Source organism: Kogia breviceps, chromosome 2 (assembly GCF_026419965.1).
Source record: "Kogia breviceps isolate mKogBre1 chromosome 2, mKogBre1 haplotype 1, whole genome shotgun sequence".
Taxonomy (NCBI): Eukaryota; Metazoa; Chordata; class Mammalia; order Artiodactyla; family Physeteridae; genus Kogia; species Kogia breviceps.
In genome coordinates, this window is record NC_081311.1 from 197195065 (window position 1) to 197211768 (window position 16704).

Below are 16704 nucleotides of genomic sequence, written 5' to 3' on the forward strand. Positions count from 1 at the left end.
TTCTGTCTTTGTCATGGGTTGTGTTCTTCTGGTGTCACTACTTTTATTTGCATTTATCCTGGGTGTTTCTTTCACTCGACTCATAACTGTGTTAGTCTATTTTGTGACCAGTAATTTGGCCTTTTAAAAAAATTAGGGGGGGGCTTCCCTGGTGGCGCAGTGGTTGAGAGTCCGCCTGCCGATGCAGGGGACACGGGTTCGTGCCCGGGTCCGGGAAGATCCCACATGCCGTGGAGCGGCTGGGCCCGTGAGCCGTGGCTGCTGGGCCTGCGCGTCCGGAGCCTGTGCTCCGCAACGGGAGGGGCCACAGCAGTGAGAGGCCCGCGTACCGCAGGGGAAAAAAAAAAAAAATAGGGGATCTAAAAGGTGAGTCCTGTAGCCTTCCTGATGCAGAAAACATGGTGAGGAGCTTCATGTGAAAGCATCCAGGGTGCGCCGTCACCTTCAGTGGGTGTCAGAAACATCTCTGCTCCGGAATCATCAACTTTCTCCACGAGACAGCTTGATGAGTTGAGAAGAAGTGACAGGTTCATTTTTCCCCCTCTTTGTTTAAGCCATTTATCTTTTAGATCCTTGTCTGCCATCTAAATTGTATTGCCAATTTATTGGGATCTTCACTTGCCTTGTCTTGAAAGACACTGATTTGCATCCAACTTGAGAATAAGGGAGAGAGAAAGTTAATCATCTCTTGGCCTCTCGAACAGATTTGCACTGGGTTTACTTGTAGCATTTGGAATGTTTTCTAGTCTGAGTCTAGGTGCAGCTCCGTGTTCACCTGGGTCTTGGTGAGAATATCACAGTGCCCCAGTCCGGAAAGCTTTGCTCTTTGAAAGATCTTTAATTTATGCTTTTGGCACATCTTGCTACATTGGAGATTAACCTAAGCTCCGTCTCCTGCTTTTAAACCCTGCTGGCTTGTGTTAGTTGACTATTCATTAAGCGGAGTCATAGTCATGAATGCTCCGTGAGCGTTGAGTAGGTGGCACTCGGCCTTGTAATCTCATGCAGCACATCCGGGTGCAGCTCGAGGGTCAGGGTGACCAGTGGCGTCCCAGCCCCTGTCCAGGTCTCCGCACCTGTCAGAGGTACCGGCTCCCGCCTCCTGGAATCTCCCTCTGGCGATGCTCAGAGCCCACGGCCAGCAGCAGCCCCCTCACTGCTCCCGGCTCGTACGTTCTCCGACTCCTCATCTTCTCCTGGCTCAGGACTGAGCCAGCGGGCACCCATGCACCCTTTGCTGCTGCTTCTGCGGCCACACACAAACAGCACGGTTCTCTGTTGCGTCGGGGCCCCCGGCCTCCCCCAGGGCTGGTCGTTGGCGGCTCCTCAGGCAGGGGACGCTTTGATGCGCTTTGTGCTCCTGGCCATGCTTCCAAATTTTCCCTGCTTTCTTTTTTTTTTTTTTTTTTTTGCGGTATGCGGGCCTCTCACTGCTGTGGCCTCTCCCGTTGCGGAGCACAGGCTCCGGACGCGCAGGCGCAGCGGCCATGGCTCACGGGCTTAGTTGCTCCGCGGCACGTGGGATCTTCCCGGACCAGGGCACGAACCCGTGTCTCCTGCATCGGCAGGCGGATTCTCAACCACTGCGCCACCAGGGAAGCCCTCCCTGCTTTCTTAACATTAAAAAAAAAAAAACTGAAATATAGTTGATTTACAATATTGTGTTGGTTTCAGGCGTGCAGCACAGCAATTCAGTTATGCATATCTATCCTTCTTCAGGCTCTGTCCTTATATGTTATTACAAAATATCAAGTAGAGTTCCCTGTGCTGTGTATATAGTAGGTCCTTGTTGGTTATCTATTATAGAGGAGTGTGTATCTATGAATCCCAAACCCCTAATTTATCCCTCCCCGATCCCCCTTTCCCCCAATTTTTCTTGCTTTTAATGATTCCTCAGCGTCTATGTAGTATATTCACAATTCATCAATATTTCCCTCTTGAAAATTATCCCCACTTTGATGTCACACATACACACCTCTCTTCAGGGCGCTGTTAAAGGCCCACAGCCTGTCCTGTACCTGACACACTCGTTGAGGAAGGAGGCGGGTGCTGAGCCTGAAACACTGGCACGGAGTGAGAGGTTTGCAGGTTCTCCGCTAAGACTGCCGAGTGCTGCTTCTTGAGACATTAGTAAGGGCGCTCTCTCCGCAAGCGTGCAAGGCCTCCTGGTCCCTGGTTCCTCAGAGGTGTGGCCGGCAGGCCGGTGCGGACCCCACCGTCTCCCGCGTCTGACAGGTTGCCTGGCACATACTAGCTGCTCCAAGGTGTGATGAAGGGATGGATCGTGAGTGAGGGATGCCAGAGGGCAGAGGACAGACGCCGCCCCTGACCCATGGAAGGGAAGAGCCGACTCCACGTATTACACTTACGAGGGCAGACTCGTGGCAGGACCGAGAGTGTCCTGGAACCAGCCTGGGTCACTGGCATCGATGCTGCAGCCTCTGGCTCGTGCACGCCCGGCAGGTGTCATCCTGGTCTCACCTGTGCCCAGCGGGAGGCAGGGGAAGGAGGGGCGGAGCCCAGATGTCTCCGACCCCCCCCATTAGCCCTCCTGAGGGTCACCGCTCAGGCCTGTGGTGCTCATTTCCGTTTGGGGACCCTGGAGGGCCCCCTGGATCCAAGCAGCACTGGCAGGAGTGTGCGCTGGGTGCCTCGGACCTGTCCGGAGCGTGAGCCCATCCCTGAGTGGGGCCCTGACTCTCCAGGCGTCCAGCAGGCATCGGATTTGTGCCAGATGCTGGGTAGTATCGTGGTTTTTCCTCTACATTCGGAGAGGAGAACCTGGAGTCTGCACAGTGATGGAGAGATGATGTGGTGAAGGTCTTAGATGAGAGTGCCGGTGGGCTCAGCGGGCTGGAGAAGGCCCAGCAATGTGGGCGGTGCTGAGGGAGGCCAGGCAGCACGAGGGGGGGGGGGGCGGACAGAGGGGACTGGAGTATCCCTCAGTGTCTGCAGATACAGCATCAGGAGGTCTGCTGGGCGTCCTGACGGTGCACAGGGCCGCTGGAGCCCGCGATGCCATCCCTGAGGGGACCGCATGCGGTGCTGATTGGAATGCCTTCCTTCCTTCTAGCGGAGAGATGCGGACTGAAGCAGAGTCCGGCCCTAGAAGTGCCGCGTCCACACCGGCCGCGGGCAAAACCAGCTGAAGGACATTTGACAACGTGGCGTTGGGATATGTTGAAACTTACTTTTCTCGAGAGCAGTGAATGTTCAAAGTCCTCTGCGTGTGGACGCAGGAACCCTGTGTCCTTTGGAGCCTAGAACCCCAGCGGGTGGTCAGTGTCCTGGTGCCTGCCGCCCGCCAGCCCAACATCTGGGGCCGCTGGGACCCAGAGCCTCCCGTTGGCAGCTCCACTTTGGGACTTGGTTTTAAGAGAAAATTGTGCCGTGAGGAAACGCGTGAAAAAGGGATGTGGGTTTCTGGCAGGATGATTTGATGTTCCCCTGCCACAAAGGATAACTTTACATCAGAATTAGGTACACGTATAAAACACGTCGACTAGACCATGTTTGTTTATTTCAGCTTGAGTTTTCAAACATTTTATGTTTAAAAACTCTTGCACTTTCTCTGGGAGGAAAAGGGAAATCCAGCTGCCTGGAGAAATGTCCCCTCGTTCTGAAATTGTGACATTAATGTCGGCAGCCGTGACTTTGCTCCATCCTGAAGGTAACTGTTCATTACAGTCGGCATTTAAATCCCCCGATTAATAGGAGCAATTAAACAATAGCTTCATTTCCAGCAAATTAACAACCGTCATAGGTAATTGCGACATAAATGAAGATAAATTTGTTTTAATACAATGAGATAAAAATACAGACAAGAACGGAATCTCAGGTTAAGAGTTCGGATTTCATTACTTCACAGAAAACTTGAAAGCTTCGCTAGAAGAAGTTAAAGAGAATTTGGCTTTTTAACCATGGCCTGTCTTGGCCTAGAGGGTTTTTTAAAAAATATAATAGAAAGGTCATATTTTGTGCTCGGGTACACAAGGTAAGGGCACAGGGGTTTTTGGCAGAGCTTCTCATTAGGTTTTCACCGACAAGGAACCAAAAAACAAACGCATGGGAGAGTGTTTCCTTTTCATGCACCCCTAAGTTCATCTTATGACCGTTCAGTTCCAGGGTATGTTTCCTTCCTTAATAATATTTGTTATAATTAGGAAACTCTTCTGATGGTTTATAGTTTGTCTTGATGAAACGTGGAAGCGGTCAGGCCAGGCCTGTTTTTAGAATGAGAAACGTGTCCACACGGGAAGGATGGTTTGGAAGGGGACAAGCCAGCTTCAGAGAGAGCAGTTGGGTGATTTTAAAGGTAGTGGCAAAAAAGAAGAAAGCTTTGCTAGAACAAAGATAATGAGCTTCTCCTTGCGGGTTGCCGTGCCGACGGGAAGATCTAACACACGTTAAAGAACGGGAGCAGCCTGTCTTTCTAAGGAAGATCGGCACACTCAGATTTAGGAACTGTAACTTCGAGTAAGTTAGATGTCCAAATCTGCTTTGAAAGTTTTTAAACTCTGGGGGTTTAGCTAACACTACATCGGTGAGCTCATATAACCTTAGAATAACTCCTTTTGGTAGCTTTGAATCATCAAATGACGTGTAATCAGCCTAGAATTCTATACCCCTTGAAAATATTAATCATGTGTAAGGGTAGAGTAACAGCAGTCTGAGACATGAGAGTCTCAAAACAGAATATCAGAGAGCCGGGGTCCTGCGTATAGCCCACGGCCGCTCGGTCACGGTCCCCCAAATCGCCCCCACCCTGCGCCCACCCCTCCACCCCCCATGCTTGCTTTCTCCACTGTCCAGGCAGGGATCACCTGCATCTTGCAAACCACACAGACCAGGTGTCCTTCCAACGCCTGGATCTTGTCACTGGCCCGTGAGTAGCTTTGACGGCTCCCTGTTGCCTTAAGGATACGATCCACACTTTGCATACGGGATCCTTAAACATGTGTTTCCAGCTGCTTCTCCGCCCCTGCTTCTCCTCGTGTCCTCACCCCGTCCCCATTGTCGATTCCATCTGTCCATTCACGGACCCAGTTGGTGAGTGCTGGTTGAATGTCAAGTACATGTTGACCCTACGAAGGTAAATGAGGCATCCTGTCTAGCGTCTCCAGAGTCTCGTGGAGCTCCGTGGAATTGGCCCGTCGTCTCGGAACGTGAGCTGACTGTATCTTCCAGTTGGCGGCTCAGGTGGGCAGGATCTCCACAGGTGTGTGGGCCAGGCAGGGCTGTGGGACCCTGTGGGTCACTGATTGTCACTAAGCATCACACAACCCAAGAGGCCTTCGAGAAGACCCCTCTCCCCACTCCCCTCCTCCCTCTCTCTTTTTCATTTTAATGGTTTTTTATTTCTGGCATAGCTTCCTCTACTCCCAAAACGTCATATGAAAACAAATCTAGGAGATGGGTATAGGATTACCAGCAACACAGACTACACCCCCTTTCACGTTCATTAACTTTGAGAAATATTCCACTTCGAACTATTTTGCATTCCTAAGTCACAAATTCAGAACTACATCGATAATTTGGTAATTAATTTCTACTTAATTAACAAGATAGTTTAATCACTCAACTGTAATTTAAAACTGAGTTGAGACATTAGGGGACCTTTTATTTGTTACTGGAAAATTTACAATCCCTGGTGGTTTTCATTTTTTATGGGGATCTGCCTGGTAAGCCCTCCAAGGTTCCAATGGAAGAGCCTTTCAGTGCAAAGGCAGTTAATGTTACATTTGGGTGGTGGCACCAAAAATAGAACTAGAACAATGGCATGAACCTCCAACCTCAGATTGTGCTTTTAAAATATTTTTGTGGAGCAAAATTAGAGTCTCATGCTCGTTGATTTTCATTAAGTGTGTCTATTATAAACATTTAAAATATTACTATCATTCATACTTAAATTCCTATCTAACATTGTTTACGCAGAGCTGCCACACCGTGTTGGCCCCAGTGGGCCCCGTTCAGCTTTTCCTAGTAGCTGAAGGATCATCCTCTTCCTCGGATTTGGCTTGATTCACACCAGGTTTCTGTTGGGCATCTGACTGGGACTCTAGGTCATCAGTCAAGTGCACGCGCTGCCACGGCGCCACCCTGAGCCGCGGACCCCACTGCTCCCCAGGCCCCAGAGTCACCCGCTCCCCAGCGCAGCCCCAGGACGTGGCGCTCGGCTCTGCTCGTTCCAGAAGGGGCCGTGCTGCTCATACAGCAGGGCTCGCGTAGCGGAAGCTGATGTTGTATGGGGCGTCGTGATGGGGAACGTTCAAAAGCAGATCCTTACAAAGCTGGTTGATGAGTTAAGTCTCCTCTGCCTCAGTGAACTGGGGCCAGAGGGACGTGAAAGGGCAGCCAGTTTGTTGCCTGATTGGAGAAGCCTCTGCTCCTTCAGGACCTGCACAGGGAGAAGGTTGGGTCGTAGGAGCCGAGTAAATAAGGAGTGAAGAAAGGAGGGGGCAACAGGGGCCACCCAGCGGAGCACTTGAGCAGTTCTCAGCGGTCCTGTCTCTGGTGAAACCTTGGAGCTATTGATGTGGGATGCAGAGGGCCTTGCTCCTGGCTTGGGGGCTGCATGAGGCTAGAGACCAGGTCACATGCCTCTTCCCCTGCCTCCCCTTCCTTCTCTGGGCCCATAGGTGGCTCTTCAGACATTTCCGTTAATTGACTTAATTCAAGTAAATCATTTAAACCAGAGGAGATATCTTGCTGGTTAAACTACTAACACTCATTGGACTTTACCAAGAATGTCATAATCGTTAATGAAATTTTTAAAAGCTTAATTTAAGTGCTTAATTGTGGACGTTACCGATGCCAGGTGGTACCACGCAAGAGGAGTGTCAAAGACACCCCCGTCCTGGGGCCTCACCCTGTAAGTAGAGACCAGGAGGCCAGGACCTGATGCGAATGATGACGTGTCCGGTTTGGGATTGTTACGTAATCGCTTATCACACAACGCCTATGCGCCAGGCACTGGGGATTCAGGGCTGAAAAGTAGAATTGCAGCTCTTCAGCGTGGCCCTGACTGTGCATGTACGTGTGCGTGTGTGCCTAAATGTGCAGTGGATCTCAGTCAAGGCCTGGGTGAAATACGGAGCTGGTTGTGTTAGCACCTTTGGTATTTGGGATGCAGGGTCTCCACAGAGGAACCTGATGGTTAGAGAGGAAGGCTTGCCTAGGAGAAGTGATGCTCGAGATACAGATTCTGAGAAGGAATTGGCCATGAAGAGAAGGGAAAGCATGTCTGGGCCGTGGTGGCAACTTGTGTAACAGGATTCAGAGAACGCACGTTGTGGCATCTGCAGTGGGTTCTGTCCGGCTCGGAAGTGGGCAGTGAGCCCGGGGCCGGCAGCGAGTCTGCAGGGGGGCCGTGTCCGGTTGGGCAGGGATCCTTGTCCTCCCTGGGGTTCGGAACCAGTTAAGGAATAAGACCCTGGAAGATCGGATGACTACGTTTTTTTTTTTTTGCGGTATGCGGGCCTCTCGCCGTCGCGGCCTCTCCCTTTGCGGAGCACAGGCTCCGGACGTGCGGGCTCAGCGGCCACGGCTCACGGGCCCAGCCGCTCCGCAGCACGTGGGATCTTCCCGGACCGGGGCACGAACCCGCGTCCCCCGCATCGGCAGGCGGGCTCTCAACCACTGCGCCATCAGGGAAGTCCAGGATGAGTACTTTTTGTTGGTAAAGCTGTCCTGGGAAATGAAGCTTATCTGGGCTTCCTTCTGTGGGAACCAGAATCAGACAGACGTGCCGTATGGTTCCAGGCAGCGTGGGAGCCCCAGACCGAAGGGATGGAGAAAGGACAGCCTGTCCCAAGCCAGCCGTCACCTAAGTCACTTGCCAGTGGGTCGGGCCTTCGCTGGAGGGCTTGGGAAGAGGCCAGGGGTGTCTGGGTCCTGGGGGCCGGGATCCATGGCAAGTAATAACAGGCGGGGAGAACCCACCCCTCCCAAGCGTGAAAGAGCCGCATTTTGCTGAGAAGTTTCGGCTCTGACGTCTGTCTGGTGACGGGAGCGTTTGGCAAACTGCGGAAAGGGACAGGGCCCACGAGAGTCGCCTCTACGGAGGTCGCCCTGCAGTGTGTCCCTTGGGTGGCGGTGAGGGGAGGACAGCTTTGGAAGCTGCCTCAGAAACCAGCTGCGGGCAGGTGAGGTTTGGGTCAAGGCGTTGGCAGTGAGGGTGAACGGAAGAGAAATTCTGGTGGCAGAATCGATCTGTTCTGGCTCCTCTGTCCCTGCGCCGGGGTCGCTCGGGTGGTACAGAGCTGGAGGTGAGGCCCAGCGTGGGCCACGGGGACACTGAGGTGCAACCGAGGGCAGGCGTGGTGTCGGTTGTTGGGTACACGGTTCTAGAAGCAGGAAGGGCACAAAGCTGAGGCTTGGGAGAAGCCATAGGCATGGAGAGAAAAGGGCCAAAGAAGGAAGCCGACAAGCACCCGCGTTCAAAGAACCGGCGAAGGAGGCCGAGAGAGAGGTTCCCGCCAGGGGAGGAAACCCAAGAAAGTCAGCGTCATGGGAGGAGGAACCATTAGCGGTGCCTAGGGCCGCCCAGAGGCCAAGAAGGATGCGGCCTGGCCTCCAGTGGGTCACCAGCGACCTTGGCCATGGCAGGTCCAGCCAAGGGGTTGGAGGCAGAAGCCGGGTTGCAGTGGTCAGCAGAGCAAGGGAGAGTCTGTGAGGGGACGGGGCCAAAGGGTACACATTCCCCGTCCTGGGAGCCGGTGCTTCCTTGCCAGGCGGCGGTGTTTGCCGCCGTCACAGGGGCCGACGTAGTGTCTGAACCCCTGTTCCGCTGCCGCCCCCCCCCCCCCGCCTTGTTTTCCTAAATTGCGAGGATTAAATGACTCAGTAGGCGGGAAGTGCAGACCGCTGGCCCCTCGTTCAGGTGTAAGGAAGGGGCAAAGGAGAGGGAGGAGAGGGAGGGGAGGAGGATGCCCCCTAGTTACCTGGTGAGAGGTGGGCCTGATTCCCTTGGTGGGACCAGACTCGTTCTTTCTCCTCCTCCTCGAGTACAAATGATTTGAGAAACAACGCAGAAGCAGAAATCGGGTATTAGGCCAGGATTTAATGAGGTCTTATTTGCGAGCTATCTGAGAGTCTTATTTTTACACACTAATTAAAAGGTGTCATTTATCATCTATCCAAGAGAGAATTCAAAATTCGTGGGGAAAGTAAATGTATAACTCGCTTTCCTTGTTGCTTAAGTTTGTAAATAAACTTCTTTCTAGTTGCGGAATGGAAATACGTTTAGGAAAGTATACTTGAGGGTGCGGCTAAAAAAGAATGATCTCAGAGCCATCACCCAGGTCGGGAAGGGGCCACTGCCAGCCCCCAGGAGCCCCTCATGCTTCTCCCAGGCACCAGCAATTTGCCTGCTTGGTTTTGAAGTTTCTACAGTGTAATTATAGATACGGTTAAAGGGGCTCGTTAAAGGGTACGTTTCATCTGCTACCCCAATAAAATTTCAAAATTGTGGAGGGAGTGATACACATTATTCATTCATTCATTCATTTATACTTGAAGGTATTTGAACATTTTTTGCCTTCCAGTTTTATTGAGATATAATAAAATATCTATGTAAAATAGATACCAAATTAAAGAAATAGAAGTTTTTTACCTTTGATGAGAACTCCTAGGGTTTATATGGCCCTAACAGCTTCCATGTATAACCTACAGCTGTGTTAACTATTGTGCATTTATCATGCACATTACATCCCTAGGAAGTGACTTTTTAAACGACACCAAGTACTAGTATTGCCATATCAGGTTAATAAAATTGGTGGGGTGTCTGGTAAAAGAGCAGACATTTTCCGTATCTGCCAACGACAGCATTTCAGACTTAGGCTTAGTGCCTCGGGCAACTTTATAGGAAAGCAAGTCACCAAAATAGGAAAAACGGCACAGCTCGATGTTAAAGAGTCCAGATTCTTTTAAGTAATCTCAAGTGATTGTGTTTCTGTTTTGTCATTAGTGCATTGCATGTATTTGTGGAATGATCCAACGCACACAAAGACTCAGTGATTATAAAAATTTCCCAGCCAGTGTAATCTGGGGTGTAAGTAATATTCATGTTCCAAGTCTCCTGACATTTAAATGTTCCAAATATCAGGAAAAGTTGATGATGATAGTTACAAGAGAACGACAGTACCTCCCTGCCCCTGGCATCCCGTATCCCTTGAGTTGTTACTGGGGCGGGGGGCCCTTCCACTCACACAGCCCAGCCCAGCCCTGTGGCCCGCCGTGGGCCGGGGGCTTTTCCCTGTGGAGGAGAAGGTGGCCCAGCCTTACAAAATAGTCCCTTTGTCTCCTTTTCCTTCTGAAGTCAGATACTTCCGTTGTTCTTTATTAAGTGTCTTCCATTTTTACGGGTGATCCTGTAACTCCTAAAGCAGTCTATGTATTTTAGAACAAAATATTTGTAACTCATTTTTTCCTTTCTTCCATGTGTGTGTAGACATAAAAATTATGGGGGCATACAACAAATAGGGTTGAAGGTTCTAGTTAAGTTTAAAAGAATGCTACCAGTTATTAGCAGGTGTGACTTCATTTTTTGTGTGTGATAAATGTGGCCAAGCAATACTTCAGTGGACAGAAGAACTGTAGTACCTAACGTGTGGTTCACACTTGGCACAGCCCTGTTCTGTGAGAGGGTTTAATGGGAAAAGGTTCTCTCTGCCCGTGAACTTGCTTTTTCTGGCCTCCACGTGGGAAGGAGGGAACATTCATTTGCATTTGGAGTTCCATAAAATGGGGATTTTAATAACATATTTGACTTGTCTTCGAAAGTTTCTCAAATCTCCCCTTAGAGTGGAAAGCACTTATAGAAAATGTCTATGAAGTTCTCCCAACAGCTCCGCCCTGTTAAATTCTGACATTTGTGTTTCTTCTATGAGATTTAAGGTGAAAGTCAGTACCATCATCCAACTGAATCGTGACTCTGAGGCCAGGTGTAGTTGCACATCAAAAAAACCCCTTTTGCTCTTCTTCAGAAAAAAAAAAAAGAAAAAAATAGAGGTAAATTGGCGGTCACCCAAACAATCATGATTTTACGTTAATCTACTTTTGGTTTGGGGATTTCAGTTCACCTATAAGACACACGTTTTGCGGCTGTTGGAATCTGATCTTAGGTTTTGGTTTTGAGTTCCCATAATGATTTTTAAAATATTCTAACGTGCGTCTTCAAAGACCCCAGATCGATACGCCAATGGTCTCGAAATGACGGAGTGTTGCGATATTCCTCTGTAATTTAAACGTGATTAGCTGATGAAGGTTATGATCAATACACTATGGGAAGATAAATTAATTGATATCATCCTTTCAGGATGATCAGAGGCCTATCGGAGGTAGGATGTAACTAATGAAGCTGCTTCTGCATCTCTGTGAGCCATTTTTTATATATTGCATTTTCACTTAATCATATTTATACTGTCATTCATTTACATGAAAGCCATAAGCTGTGGACAAACCAGTTCCTTATTAAAACTATGTTCATTTGGAAAAGAAATGATTTGCGGACACTGTGTGTGCTCCTTCTATAACATAAGCTATTGCTGGGGACAGTGGTGTGGTTCCTTTGCGTGGGTAATTTTTTTTTTTTTTTTTTGCCTGGGTATTTTTAAAATCAGCAACCTATCTGGACAAAGATAAGGATTGAATATCATTGAACTTAATTACAGCTATTCCCCAAAGACACACATCTGTTCAAATAAAAGCTGTAGTTATTCTCCTGTAGTGACACCTATTGGTGTAGGAAGAGTTTTCTAATCGTTGACTTCCTTCCCAGTTAAATCCAATATGCTTTATCAGCCAGCCTATTTGCCAAGAGAAGTTATGGCTGGTTGAATTCAGAGTTGTATTAAGATAAACTCCCAATGTGTATAGCCATATATTTAAAATAAAAAGTTTTTGACATAATTACATGTCCTTGACTATAATTCTATGCGGTAGCCTGTAGAGTTAAGAGTAATTCTTTAGGCTGTGCAAAAAAATAGATTTTTGATTTTCCAACGAGTTTGGTTTAAATTACCCTGTCTTATTTAGGATTATTTTTGCTGCAAGCAACTGGGGGAAAAGTCCTATTATTAGAATAATCTAAACAAGATAGGTGTGTACTTTCGTGTTTTACATATAGAGCGTCTGAGGTTTGCACAGGGCCGCCGAGCCAGAGGCGTAGCCCCTAGAAGGGGCTTGTGTCCCACCGGGTGTGGCTTCCTTCTGCAAGATCGCTTCCAGAGCTACAGCCAACATATGTGCTTTTTACACAGCAAGAAGGAAAAAGACATAAGGAAGAAACGGGCCCGGGGCAGCTCTCTCAAGGATGTTTCCCGGATGCTGCCATGTGACCCTCCTGCTGCCATCCCATTGGCCAGAGCTTCCTTGAGCGGTCACGTTTAGCTGGGGTGCCAGGGGATGGACCGGAGGAAGCTCCAGGGAATGCCATGTCTATCCTGGTAGTCCCGTGCCCAACCAAAACTCAGGAATTCTGTTACCGCGGGTGGATGACGGAGACAGCCCTCAGCCTCTGCCCCGTTCCCTCTGTTTGGAAACCAGCCTCACGTAGACTTCTTCTGTCTTCCCGTCCACTAGTTGCCCAGAAGATTGTGGCCACGAGGAAGAAGCAGCAGCTGTCCATCGGGCCCTGCAAGTCCCTGCCCAGCTCTCCGAGCCACTCATCTGTCTGCTCTGCGCAGGTGTCGGCCGTGCACATCAGCCAGGTACGTTGGGCCCGTGAGAGGTCGGACTGAAAAGCAGGTCGGAACCCAGGAGGACACACCTGCTAACTGGCGTTGTCAGCCAGCTCCAAGGTGATTTTCTTTTTTTTTCTTTTCAACTTTATAAATAACAGCACGTTGGCACTTGACTGAACATCTCCTTCAGAAACTGCTGTGGCCAAGTGGTTGTTACGGGAAAATCATTCTTTAACATTCCCCGTCTTCGTGCTCCCTGCGCTACGAGGCATATGCTGGCTGGAGCGGAGGTGCGGGGTGCGCACTGCCGTCTCTGCTGTTGACGTAAATGACCCCACGTGGGCCCTCACCCTCGTCTGCTTGTAGGTTGGGCAGTTGTGGGTGAATCTCAGTGGCTAATCCTACAATACGCTTCAATACGGTAGCAGCCCTCAGTTCCAATTCCCGTCTCCCTTAGGCCCTATGGAAACTAGTATCTTTGCATTGCAGCATTTTGCTGTTTACTTGGGAACAAACAATGTAATTGTCACTTTGAAGAACCTAACCAAAAACCCAGTAAGGAGCTGTTGGCTTAGTTTTGCCTGCCCGCGTGTCTTCGGTTAACATTTCTCAGGCGGGTGTCATATTGGCACTCTTCAAAGAGATGTAGCGAGGGCTTCCCTGGTGGCGCAGTGGTTGAGAGTCCGCCTGCCGATGCAGGGGACACGGGTTTGCGCCCCGGTCCGGGAAGATCCCACGTGCCGCGGAGCGGCTGGGCCCGTGAGCCATGACCGCTGAGCCTGCGCGTCCGGAGCCTGGGCTCCGCGTTGGGAGAGGCCACAGCCGTGAGAGGCCCACGTACCGAAAAAAAAAAAAGAGAGAGATGTAGCAAGAAGGTTTGGTATCGTGCTTTTGGTAGCTTCAAGAGTCAGGAAGTGCGTTTACAGTGGGGTCCTGTGAAGGCACGCTCAAGGATGTTAAATCCCACTCTAGGCATCTGTAATTCTCTCTGAATCTTGAAGTATCTTCCAGAAGCTTTCACATTTCCAAGAGGTCATTTTCTTGTTCTTTTTTTTTTAAAATGAATTTTTATTGGAGTCGAGTTGATTTACAATGTTGTGTTAGTTTCAGGTGTCCAGTAAAGTCAATCAGTACTACATATACATATATCCACTGTTTTTTAGATTCTTGTCCCATATAGGCCATGACGAGTACTGAGAAGAGGTCCCTGTGCTACACAGTAGGTCCTTATTAGTTATCTATTTTTATATATAGTGTCGTGTATATGTCAGTCCCAATCTCCCAATTTATCCCTTCAGGAGGTCATTTTCAAAGCATGAGTTTGGGTTCTACTGGGCAAAATCGCACTCTTTCTCCTTCTAATCTGGAGCAGTGAAGGGACTGTAGAAACCACTTAGTTCAACCATCCCCTTTCCTTTTCAGAGGAAATAGGAAGTAATGACATTTTAACTCTCGGTTTTTTTAACATCTTTACTGGAGTATAATTGCTTTACAATGGTGTGTTAGTTTCTGCTGTTTAACAAAGTGAATCAGTTATACATATACATAAATCCCCCTATCCCCTCCCTCTTGCGTCTCCCTCCAACCCTCCCTATCCCACCCCTCTAGGTGGTCACAAAGCACCCAGCTGATCTCCCTGTGCCATGCGGCTGCTTCCCACTAGCTATATCTGTTTTACACTCAGTAGTGTACAAGATCAAACGAAAGAGACTTCTCTGTCTTAAGTCGCTTTTCTTAGACAAAACGATGCTGGGCCGATCGGTCTGTCCTGGGAGGAAACTGTGCCTGCTTGATGCTGACCCCACCGGCCGGGCCGCGCCTCCGTGCAACTTGCCGGCTTGTGGGTTATGACCCCACGCAGGTGGCGGGTTAGGCTCCTGGAGCGTGTCCTAACACAACCTTGGCTCTCAATCATTACAGACAAGTAACGGAGGCGGGAGTCTGAGCGACTATTCCTCCTCTGTCCCGTCCACGCCGAGCACCAGCCAAAAGGAGCTGCGTATTGACGTACCGCCCGCAGCCAACACGCCCACGCCCGTCCGCAAGCAGTCCAAGCGCCGGTCCAACCTCTTCACCGTGAGTGTCCTGCCGGGGGGCGGGGGGGGGTGGGGAATCGGAGCGTGGTTCCTGCTCACCTAGCGGTCCTCTGGTCGCCAGGTGGCTCAAGGACAGGTGTAGCATCCAAAGCAAACTAACGAGAAGAATGTTGAGTTCTGTGGAATTCTCAGAAAATTATAGGATGCGCCAAGATGCAGATGTTGAGCAAAGTGGGACTTTCTCAGTTGCAGGGAGTCCTGACATGTGTCAGAAATGAAGAGCGGGGGGTTTGTATAAAGGTCTCTGTTATCCTGTGACTTTCTTGGTCTCTAGCTTAAAGACTTGTTGTCACATTAGATACAGGGAGGTGATAAGACTCTGCCAGAATTCCCCAAACGTGTGCATCAAGCCTTTCAGATGAGATGTATAAAGCCGTATCAATGCACAGACCCCCTTCTCCTCAGGCTGGAGCACTGAGGACTTAGCTCAGGGTCTTTAGCAGCTCGCAGACGGAAGCCAGTCCACTTGGACTTTTCTTCAGAACCATCTGCGGCACATTTTAAAACTCTACATCAGCTCTCAGGGCTCAGGTTTATGAACTCAGAATCTGTGCATGGGGCCCAGGCGTGTGTAGTGTTTTTTTTTTTTTTTTTGTGGTACGCGGGCCTCTCACTGTTGTGGCCTTTCCCATTGCGGGGCACAGGCTCCGGACGCGCAGGCTCAGCGGCCATGGCTCACGGGCCCAGCCGCTCCGCGGCATGTGGGATCTTCCCGGACCGGGGCACGAACCCGTATCCCCTGCATCGGCAGGCGGATTCTCAACCACTGCGCCACCAGGGAAGCCCCGTGTGTAGTTTTTAAAAGTTCCCTGGGCACTTGGGATGCAGAGAACCCCTGAACTGCAGAGGACACAAAAGTGCTGCTGCCCTGGCCCTTCCCTTACACACAGCAGACATTACCAATCAATCATGGAACGCTTTGCAGTGGAGCCCAGAACTCTGGGCCACAGAACTCCAGGCAGGGCTGCTACTGCCATGTGACTGGAGTCATTTGATTTGAGAAGAGCACTTTCCCTCTTGGGACTAGGTCTGTGCATTACAAGTGTATGCTTTCAAAGCAGGGGTTCTCAACCAGGTGGTTTTGCACTCCCAGAAATTTGGCCATTTCTGGAGAAAGTTTGAATTGTCTCAGCTCAGGAGTGGGAGTGGGTGTGGTCCTGCAGACATCTCGTCTGCGTAGCAACCATGGAGCTGCTAAACATCCTGCGATGCACAGGCCAGCCCCACAGCAAAGAGGTGTCCAGCCGCCAGTGTCAGGGTGCCCTGTTGTAAACCATTTGACTTCTCCTCTTGGTTGATTATTGCTGACTTAGATGCAAAGAAGTTCAGTATTTCCTGGCTTAAACTGAAGGAAGATTCTGCAGGGGTAGCCGCAAGTCTCTTTTCTGACCCACCACCCTTACTTGGAGATGGCGTTCTTTCTTTCTTTCTTTTTTTTTTTTTTTTTTTCCTTTGGCGGCACTGCGAGGCTTGTGGGATCTTGGTTCCCCCACCAGGGATTGAACCCGGGCCCTCGGCCGTGAAAAGCATGGAGTCCTAACCACTGGACTGCCAGGGAATTCCCTGAAGATGGCGTTCTGGAGGGTGAACGAGGCTACCAAGTACGATAGATCCCCCGTCCCTTTCCTACCACGTTCATAACAGTTTTCCCATCAGATAAGTCTTCAGTGCCAAGGTCGTTGCCAAGAGCAAACACCCCCTCCTCACAACTCTCCCCTCCCCTCTGCTCTTTGCCCTGTGCCGTGTGAGCTCTGGTAGACGCTGCTATTGGAGAGCCAGACTGAGGAACAGACGGGCTCAGACCCTGTCCTGCACTGCCAGCTGCTGTTTGACCTTGGGCAGCTTACTTAATGTCTCTGAGCCGGAAACAGCGGTAGCTGAGGTGAGGCTGCTAAGAAGATTCCCTGCAGGGGGAAGAGTCTTTG

At 50.0% G+C, this 16704-nt stretch overlaps 1 protein-coding gene across 14 annotated transcripts in view; it reads left to right on the forward strand.

The window, feature by feature from the left end:
- Nucleotides 1–16704, forward strand: part of AGAP1 (ArfGAP with GTPase domain, ankyrin repeat and PH domain 1) — a 568640-nt gene that overhangs the window by 260593 nt on the left and 291343 nt on the right. For all 14 annotated transcript variants that reach the window (XM_067027214.1, XM_059055294.2, XM_067027207.1 and 11 more), the window contains 2 exons: nt 12583–12710; nt 14604–14759. In XM_067027214.1, coding sequence (XP_066883315.1) covers nt 12583–12710; nt 14604–14759 — 284 coding nt within the window. The remainder of the gene's footprint in view (nt 1–12582; nt 12711–14603; nt 14760–16704) is intronic.